The following is a 9,997-nucleotide window of genomic DNA, read 5'->3' on the forward strand; positions in this document are numbered from 1 at the left end:
ACACAGGGTGGCGTCGATCTGGTGCAGGCTGGGTATGATGAGCTTCAGCTTGCGTCGGTAGGCAGGGTCCGAGGCCACGGGGTTGCGCTCCAAGTATATCGCGATTGGGGTTACATGGCTAGTACGCTTATCTACACAGGGTGGCGTCGGTCTGGTGCAGGCTGGGTATGATTAGCTTCAGCTTGCGTCGGTAGGCAGGGTCCGAGGCCACGGGGTTGCGCTCCATGTATATCGCGATTGGGGTTACATGACTAGTACGCTTATCTACACAGAGTGGTGTCGATTTGGTGCAGGCTGGGTATGATGAGCTTCAGCTTGCGTCGGTAGGCAGGGTCCGAGGCCACGGGGTTGCGCTCCAAGTATATCGCGATTGGGGTTACATGGCTAGTACGCTTATCTACACAGGGTGGCGTCGATCTGGTGCAGGCTGGGGATGATGATATTCAGCTTGCGTCGGTAGACAGGGTCCGAGGCCACGGGGTTGCGCTCCAAGTATATCGCGATTGGGGTTACATGGCTACGCTTATCTACACAGGGTGGCGTCGATCTGGTGCAGGCTGGGTATGATGAGCTTCAGCTTGCGTCGGTAGGCAGGGTCCGAGGCCACGGGGTTGCGCTCCAAGTATATCGTGATCAGTTTGTCGTTGGGCCGGAGACGTTCCACGTCTGCCCAGTCGCTGATCTGGTTGTCGTTTAGCTGAAATATATAAAAATGGTTTCTTTATCCCTTTAAAGCGCGAATAATTACCGAGGTAATGAGTTCAAGCCTCCACACGACGGGGTCCCGTTGTTTCCCATAAAGTTTTAAGTCATAATGTATTGTTTATAATATTATCATTAGTCATAAAACTGAAACCGTTAACATTTCAGGATTTTCGTTACGTTATATATAGGTTAGGTTAGGTTTGTTTTATGGCAATCCTGAAAAGTGACGCGTTTCTGAACCAAATGAATTATGATTAACGAAAATGCGGGCAAACAAGACATTATGGCTTAAAACTATTTGGGAAACAATAGAGACCCCTCCACGACGCTCGACTGTCCTTAATGATTCTATTTAGGAAATAATATGACTAAATTTATGGTAGTTCTAATTCACATTGCGAATTAAAAGGTTATATGTATATAGGTGGATTTTTTAAAAGGGGTCAGACAACCCTAGCCTCTGCTACGCATAATGGTCCGAAAAAACCTACTTCAACATTTTAATTAATGACGATTGATTAACTAGGAAAAACTGTACAGTCTGCGAAATAAAAGTATGTTGTCACAATTGACTCCATTAAGTCCAGGATCAGTAGTTGGTTTTTACTTTTTACTGATATTTAGCATCCCTACGTAACTTCTGTGCAAAGACTATTCAATCTCAATCTAATTGAATGGTTCAACAAGCCATATCAAACAAATTATACAAATTGATTCTCTCTGACAAACAAATTGATCTAGACCTAGCCATTTTTATCACGTTATAACAATTTGACTAAGACAACCGACCCATGGTTAGACAAAGTCGTATGTCATTTATTCTCACTGCGAGTTGAGTCGTTGTTTTATTAGCACGAACGATTAATTGAAGAAAGGAATTAGGTCGATTGAAGTCTCGTGGCGGCGAGAAACGGAATTTAGTTCAAGTTAGGAGTGCAAATATCGATTAATTTATTTACAGCCATACTCATTGAAGACACAAGTACATAGTTACCTTGTATATGAAAGCTATTTGTCACACCGTTTATTAATACGCTAAAACTTTTTCCAACAAAGACACAGGTATTGCCTAGTGTTGAGGCCTGGGACATTTATTACCGAAAATAAACAATTTTATTATTTTAACCACCAATAAGACCAACCACAATCACAAATGTAACAGGAAGGCGACAGACAAGAAGAGAGACGTGTTGTGAATTGCCCACTCTGTCAAGGGTTAAACGATAAAGAAAGATTTTTTTGCCAAGTGACAACCAAAACTCACTAATTTCTACCACATGTTCAGAGACATCGTGAACCGAACTAGTATCAAAACAATTTTTTTGCAATTAGAGAGTTTTGGTTTTGGACGATTTTATTAATTGATCACTCACCCACAACTCTTCCAGCTCAATCATATGCGTCAAGTTTTCAATCGACGTTAATCTATTCTGCGCCAAGTCCAACGTCTGTAAATTACTCAAGTTCTCCAGGCCTTCGATCTTCTCAATCCCGTTCTCCGACAGATACAGCTGGTCGAGGTTCACCAGCGGTCCCAGGTTCTCCATTTTGGTGATGCGGTTGCTTTGGAGGACGAAAATGGAGAGCTCGGCGAAGGATTCTAAGCCCTGGATTTTGGTGATTTTGTTCTTGCCGAGGTAAAGCTGTCGGAGGTTGACTAGGCCGTCGAGGTTTTTTATTTCCTGTAAATAACATACTATTAGGTACCTATGTAAAATTTATAATAATGGCAGTACTAAAAGTGGTAACACACTATCGCACCCCAACGTGACCTTGGTGCGTCGCACCCATAAGTGAGAGCGAGAAAGAGATATATTTTCTCGCTCCTCCGAAAGCGGTGCCGTCATATAGCGGCCGTCTCCATACAAATACTACGACATCCATATTTAGCCGTATTATTTAGTATGGAGACGGCCGCTATATGACGGCACCGCTTTCGGAGGAAACCAAAGCTTTACCTTACCACTATAAATACTAGAGATGCAACGGATAGTTGTTTGGCCGGATACCGGACACCGGATATCCGGCCCGGACACTGGCCGAATATCCGGTATCCGGCCGCCGGATATTTGGCCGGTGGAACTATACCTATATTTTGAGTTTCGCAGGTGCGCGTCGTGCAGGTTTCGACCTGTTTCGTAGTGAACGTTCGCGCGGACACAATTCTAAGATCGTAACGAGTTTTATCATGTCATTACGTAGTAAGTTCGTTTATAGTTACAAGTGCGCGCGCGTATTTTTGTGTAAACAAATAAGTGTATTGTGTGACATTGGTTACGTATTCATTTCTATCTACTGTGTCGTTAGCATTATGACCGCGACTGTTTTTTCCATTTTTTACCCCAAAATGTGTTAATTATACTATTCGGTATCCGGCCGGATAGTAGGTCACTATCCGGTTTCCGGCCGGGTACTAAAATAACGGCCGGATAGGCCGGATACCGGATAGTAACCGGATATCCGGCGCATCTCTAATAAATACACCTGATTCGCGTTTTAAAAAAGGCATGTACCTAAGTTCTTATGTGTTTGTGACAAACACCCACGTATCAAAGGTTATATAAAGGCACTGACAATCCAACCTCTAGACTGAGCTTAGGCCAATTCTATCATGAAACCGATGCTGCCAAAAATACGGGGGTGCGGGGGGACGAGGTGAGCAAATCCCGTGCCGTGATTGGTCCATTCAAAGACACGGACCAATCACGGCACGGGATTGTCTCGAAGATGGGAGTAACGCTACCGTATGTGTGGCAGAGGGGGTAGCGCGACTATGCTATGTCTAGAGGTTGGATTGTCTGTGTATAAAGGTAATAGGTTGGAAAATATGACCTTGATTTTAGTCAAAACCTTTTGTCAAAAAACAATTTTTTAGTTTTACGTTTGCAAAGGCAGGGTCATTGACTAGATAAAGTGGCCATTGTAAACTTTGTATGTTACGTACAGTCCCTGCAATAATATGTTACTCTTCGAAGGCCGCAAAAATATGTGACACGCTCTTATGGCTCTACAAATAAGAGCGTGTCAGATATTTTTGCAGCCTTCGTTGTGTAACGTGGTCACAACTGAGAAAAAATCGCAGTAGCTACCACCAACTTACTTTGATGGTAACTGTTCTCAGTTGAGACCAGTGGGAATAAGTTATTCCGAATAACCCCTACAGTCTATGATGTAAATCTTACTCTGATCCGGTTATCTCCAAGCTCCAGCATCTCGAGCCGTGTGAGGTGGTTCACGTTCTTGATCTCCGTGATCTTGTTTGAGCTCAGGTAGAGCTTGGTCAGCTTTGTGAGGTTGTCTAGGCCTTGGATCTCTTTGATGCGGTTGAAGGATAGGTCTAGTAATCTGGAATGAAGCATATTTTATATTAATTTTATCATTTTTGTGTTAAACGGAGGTGATTTTTTTGAACCAAAAGTGAGATTTTTAAAGGGGTATGTATCTAGATTAGTCCCACTTTTGCTAATAATAATGATGGAATCCATGAAGAATTTACTAAACTCATACACATGCCTATAATTTTTTTTATAGGCATGTGTATTCAAAACTGAAATAGACGTCTTATAAAATAATTAATAATTTCAGCCTGTTGCACCTGTGAACGGGTTCCAGCAGGCGTTCTACATGACATAAACGCTCTCCAAGGGGCGTCTACGTGTTGGATCTGTGTCCCCATGCAAGCCTATCAAAAAAGATATCCAAGGACATTTCAGCCTATATACGTCCCACTGCTGGGCACAGGCCTACTCCTCTCATGCGCGAGGGTTTTGGGCTATAATCCCCACGCTAGCCCAATGCGGATTGGGGACTTCACATACACCTTTGAACTCATCGCAGATGTATGCACGTTTCCTCACGATGTTTTCCTTCACCGAAAAGCTAATGGTAAATATCAAATGATATTTCGTACATAAGTTCCGAAAAACTCATTGGTACAGCTAGGATTTGAACCCGCGACCTCCGGATTGAAAATCGGGCATCATATCCACTCGGCCACCACCCCTTGATGTCATATATTAAAGAAAAAGTGACGAAGCCCTCCAGTGGTGAAGGCCGGATTCGAACCGGCGTCTTTAGCAATCCAGGCTAACGCCTTGAACCCCTTGGCCACCCCGCCATGGTGGAACCCGTCCCATTTATAAATAAGGGCATGGAAATGACTAAACCTGGCACTGGCAAAGTACTTACTCGAGGTTGACAAGTGTCTCCATGTTCTCCATGACTGTGATCTGGTTGTCATACAGCTCCAACTCCACTAATGTGGTCAAGTTGGCGAGCCCTTCTATCTTCTTTATCAGGTTCCAGCGGAGGTACAGCCTGTAGTAATAAATATAGTTTGTCAAAGGACTGTCTCATTTCAAACATAGACAGAGAGAATCATAATATCTTTGTCTTACACTAGTAATAGCACCTAAAAGAAAAGGATGAGTATAGTTTTTTTGTTCTTATTTACTGACAAATTTGGTTTGACCAACTATATAACAGCTTATGCATAACAATAACACTAAAGAAAAAAAGATATTAAAATTAAATAAAAAAAACACTGGACCTTCTATTTTCTATAACAGGCGCGACATGGCTGTCTATAACCTTATTTTAAGAAATTATTAATCAAGTTACTCTAATCTAATACCTTTAAACGAGCAATTCTTGTTTATATATATATTTCGGAGATTTCGGAAACGGCTCTAACAATTTCGATGAAATATGCTATATGGGGGTTTTTGGGGGCGAAAAATCGATCTAGCTAGGTCTTATCTCTCGGAAAACGCGCATTTTCGAGTTTTTTTATGTTTTCCGAGCGAAGCTCGTTCACCCAGATATTATAAATAAACTGCTATTATTGCACATTACCTACTGTGCAAACAGTTGATTAACATTAACCGTCTCTCTATGGCAGTTGTGACACATAGTTCCCTTCTTCAGATAATTACAACAGAAGCCTGTTTCATTACCAAGCACAATGACTCATTGAAGATCAGAAAAAACGATATTATATTATCTGATGTTTATTGAAGTACAAACAAAACGTATATTTTGCAGTCGAAATTAGAACTGCATGACAAATTACCTTTCTAACCGTCGCAAATCCTCAAGGTTTTCAATTTTTCCAATCCTGCCATGGTTCAAGTCGAGTTCCTTGGTGAGTTCGTTCACGACAATGATTTCTTGAGTGTCCTCTTCCGCAGCTGGTGGCGTCGGCGGAGGCGGCGGGGACGTCGCCTCGCACCTCTCGTCGTCTTTCTCAGGAGTTACAGCCTCATTCTTAGGCTTAGGTTCAACGTTGTCTGTAAAAAACAATGCATACGTATACTTCTAACAAGTACACTAAACACACCGTTTATAAATAACACCTTACCTGCCATTGTTCCTACGGTATGAGGTTTGTTTTTGGATCCGAAAGTTTATTTATGAACAAAATCAATAGCCGATACGAGAACTAATTATAAACCGGCACGATATATCCACAAGACGACAGACGTAAATTGTGATTTTGATTTCCTCGTGAAACGTCAAATGTCGTCATTGTAAATGTCAAAAAAATTGGGTCAAACTGTCTTAGTAATCATTTAAACTTCTGATCTCGGACTGAAATCGACATTAGAGAGAGTAGTTTTTTAAGGATGCGGAACAAACCCACAGCAATGATACGTCACTTTGACGTTTGCCATTTTACCGCGAAAACTATGTGATATCTACTTTTCTGAAAAATTTGATGTTTTTCTAGTAGTTCTAAACTTGTTGCATGCGTTGTATCAAATTGAATATCAATTAAATTAATAAGTAGTTCAAAAACTGTATTAAAATGTCTGACATCGATGAATTGGCTGAGTTGGACGAGTTGCTACGTGCCGATTTAGCTGACGAGGCTGAATCTGTCCAAAAGGAAACATTGCGGGAAGTGGATATCTTCCAACCAAGCTCCAGCACACAATCTGAACCTGAAGTACCAGTGAGTAAAGCCGGGAAGTCATCGGAGGTGCATAACAGAGACACGGACTCGTCGGACGACGAGGAGAAACGAAACTACACCGAACGCAAGTACGACGATTACGGCTCACAAGTGAAAAAAATACTAGACGATAAACAACAAGAACACGTAGAGAAACAGCTAGACTTTGTAACAAGGTTGCGACAAGTTAATAATGACGTTAAATTTAATAAAAACAAAAGTAAACCCAAAGAAGTACAGCAAGACATTAGGCATGTGTTCTGTGCCCCAGAAACCAAAACAAAAGCAGTTTCGGATATTTACACCGATCCAGTATTTGGAATTAGAATTACAAAACCGCTTATATCCAGTGCAGCTCTCTTAGATCGCATGCAAGGGAGAGAAGCTGTCAATATGTTAAGAGTGAAAAGACATGTGGAGAACGAAGACTTATCAAAAGATTGGGTAACAGCTGGTGTTATAGTTAGGAAAAGTGCTGTGAAAAAGTCCCAGAAAGGCAATCAATTTCTAATTTGGACTCTCAGTGACCTTAAGGATGACTTGAAGACAGTTTCAATGTTTCTATTTCGGAAAGCTTATAATGATCTCTGGAAAACAACTGAGGGCACGGTAGTTGCAGTGCTGAATCCTAATGTACTTGATCGGTCACAAAACAGTGCTGACCAGGCATGCCTCAGTGTTGAAACCTCTGACCGAGTCATGATACTTGGTCAGTCTAAAGATCTAGGCACTTGTAAGAGTAGGAAGAAAAATGGGGAACCGTGTACAGCATTTGTTAATTTATCACAATGTGAACACTGCATTTATCATGTCAAACAGGAGTATCAGAAGTATTCAAAAAGGTCAGAGCTGCAGTCCTCAACCATGGGTAAAGGGCTTGTTAATTTGCAGAAAAAGGTTTTAGGTAAAGACACTGTGATATACGGAGGGAGGGCATACACTGCCCCAACTTCTGGTAACCACAAGGTGGTTAAAGATAGAGATCAAAACAGACTGATGTCATTAAGTGACTATTACAAGTCAGAGGGAGACAAACTTATGATGAACAAAGCACCATATGGGGCGGGTCCCATGAAAAATAACACCACACCATTACACAGTCCATCAACTCAAAGAAAAAGTGATTCAGAGAGACTTAATAAATTGACTGCATCTCCCAGCAACATATCTTCAAGTTTAGCAGAAAGAGTGGCCAGTTCACCAAAATTGGGCAAAGGATTTGGACTAAAAGGAAGTGGGATGGTAGATCTTAACATGTCTTATGGCCAAAAAGCAGCTGAAAGAGCAAAAGCAAATGCATTGCGACTTATACAACAGAATGGAGGGATTGAGAAACTAGACCCAAATAACATAAGAGGCACTGAAACTGGCAAGAAAAGGGCTTTTGAAAAACTAAATGGTGATAATGAGAATGACAGCAAAAAATCCAAACCTAATGAGGAAACTAAGACAAATGGTATAAAGTCTGAGAGATTTAAGAAAATACTAGAAGCTACATCGGCACATCAAAATCTGATTCAGGAACATGATGATAATGAACAGGACAAATACTTTAATAAGCTTGAGAAAAAGGAAGCAATGGAAGAAAAGATGTTGAACACATTCAAGTTGGCTTGCAAGGCTGTCAGGTGCATCAAATGCAAGTACACTGCGTTTTCAGCTGCGCAACTATGTAAAGATGAGAGGCATCCCCTTAAAGTCCTGGACACTTTCAAGAGATTCTTCAAATGTCTTGACTGTAATAATAGGACAGTATCTCTTGAATTAATCCCAATGAAATCTTGTTCTAATTGTAACAGCTCTCGGTGGGAAAAGGCACCAATGTTGAGAGAGAAAAAGGTAACTTCCCTGTCGGAAGGGTTGTCTATTAGGGGTGAGGAAGAGGGCTATATAGGGGGACAGATTAATGGAGGGAAGAACATTAATTTATTAGTCCCTGATAACTGACATTTTAGATTTTTACATTTTATTGCATTGACATTTTAGTGCTGTATTTATTGTATTTTAGAATAAAACTCATTGTGAAAATAAAGCATAATATAATTTTATTATGAAACCTCCAGTCAATAACACTGAACCATTCCATAAAACAATTTGTTTTCGATTTCATACACGTCCCAGTTATAATCTTGTCGAGCGGAACATCAAGGGCTTTTTTAATAATTTTTACACAGCCTTTACAATAAATTACTACAAGTTACAAAACTGATCAGTGGAGCTAACAAGAATCTCGACATTGTTTCTTACACCAATGTATTTACAACTCTTTAATAACGGGCAGTGGTCCAGAACAGATATACATACTATATTATAATATACACAAAAGTGAAACAAAACCAACAGACACCAATATCTAAGAAATAAAACAAAAGTTCATCAGCCGCCAAAATAAATAACTACAATCACACATTGTATAAACCAGTCCTCACATTGGATGCGGGCTAAGATGGCCGATTCTTTATCATTTAACACCATGGCTGTCACATTCTAACAAATATGTAAGTGCGAAATTGACGCATGGGCATGACAGGTGATAAAAATGCGACCACGATAGCTGGCCTGCACGCCTTTTCGGTGCGAGCGGGACATTGCTATATGCGTACAAATCCTCCCCCGCATCCGTGTGATAACCGCGTAACTGCATACTTAAAATAGTCAAGTCTCATTAAAGACATTCTATCTGGCACTAGAAACTAAGACGATTGAATAGTCTGAATTAAATATGAAACAGAGAATAGCGAACAATATTTAACAAGTGAGACAGGATAACAGGGTATATTGTGAATAAAGTTATACATAAATAAATTATTACATGATCGCAAGGAAAAATTGCACTTGGAAAGCTGCTGTCTCGAAAACAGATGCTCCTATTCGAATTAGGCACTTATTTGCATTATTATAAAAATAATTCAATCCCGCACATCGAGCGTAACTTACTCTTTATAACATGAACACAATTGACTGTGATTAAGTTATAAATATATACATACATAGTATAATTGTAAAGTATAGATACTACAGACGAATCGCGCATTGAGATCCAAAATGGAACTGGTATGTAAATTGTATAGTCGTATGGCGGTATAAGGACAATAATATATATAACTTTACGTATTTTATATTACGAACGACCGTATAAGTACTGTAATGCATAAGTGAAATAATTGCAATATATGCGGCTAACTTGTAAGTGCAATGACTTAAAAATCATGACTATTTCATATTTGTACCTTTACGCCGCCATTCAGACTATAACTGAGCTTCATCAGAATATTTAGACGCACACAACTATTCCTTTTGAGGAATTAAAATTTGAGGTCCAAACCAATCCTACAACTT

General features: G+C 40.3%; 2 protein-coding genes and 1 non-coding gene across 3 annotated transcripts; 1 reads left to right on the forward strand and 2 right to left on the reverse strand.

The window, feature by feature from the left end:
* Positions 1-263: 263 nt before the first annotated feature.
* On the reverse strand, positions 264-6,210 carry LOC134654165 (protein phosphatase 1 regulatory subunit 7-like). Its single transcript, XM_063509612.1, has 6 exons — positions 6,065-6,210; positions 5,777-5,993; positions 4,894-5,022; positions 3,888-4,050; positions 2,079-2,387; positions 264-697 (listed from the first exon to the last, which is right to left on the reverse strand). Exons 1-6 carry the CDS (start codon positions 6,069-6,071, stop codon positions 524-526), a joined length of 999 nt encoding a protein of 332 aa, XP_063365682.1. The 5' UTR covers positions 6,072-6,210; the 3' UTR covers positions 264-523.
* Trnas-gga (transfer RNA serine (anticodon GGA)) lies at positions 4,750-4,822 on the reverse strand. Its single transcript has one exon. It is a non-coding gene; the product is annotated as a tRNA-Ser (tRNA).
* Positions 6,211-6,363: 153 nt separating the features above from the next.
* LOC134654166 (protein MCM10 homolog) lies at positions 6,364-9,092 on the forward strand. The gene has a single exon (XM_063509613.1). It carries the CDS (start codon positions 6,512-6,514, stop codon positions 8,603-8,605), a length of 2,094 nt encoding a protein of 697 aa, XP_063365683.1. The 5' UTR covers positions 6,364-6,511; the 3' UTR covers positions 8,606-9,092.
* Positions 9,093-9,997: the final 905 nt, after the last annotated feature.

The sequence above is a fragment of the Cydia amplana genome, chromosome 14, assembly GCF_948474715.1.
Source record: "Cydia amplana chromosome 14, ilCydAmpl1.1, whole genome shotgun sequence".
Taxonomy (NCBI): Eukaryota; Metazoa; Arthropoda; class Insecta; order Lepidoptera; family Tortricidae; genus Cydia; species Cydia amplana.

Bases quoted from the DNA above. Each gene is read 5' to 3' on its own strand.
- LOC134654165 (XM_063509612.1), bottom strand. The intron at 5,023-5,776 runs GTAATTTGTCAT...TTATTACTACAG, and splicing joins GATTTGCGACGGTTAGAAAG to GCTGTACCTCCGCTGGAACC. The intron at 4,051-4,893 runs GTAAGTACTTTG...GCTTCATTCCAG, and splicing joins GAGACACTTGTCAACCTCGA to ATTACTAGACCTATCCTTCA.
- LOC134654166 (XM_063509613.1), top strand. From the start codon at position 6,512: ATGTCTGACATCGATGAATTGGCTGAGTTGGACGAGTTGCTACGTGCC.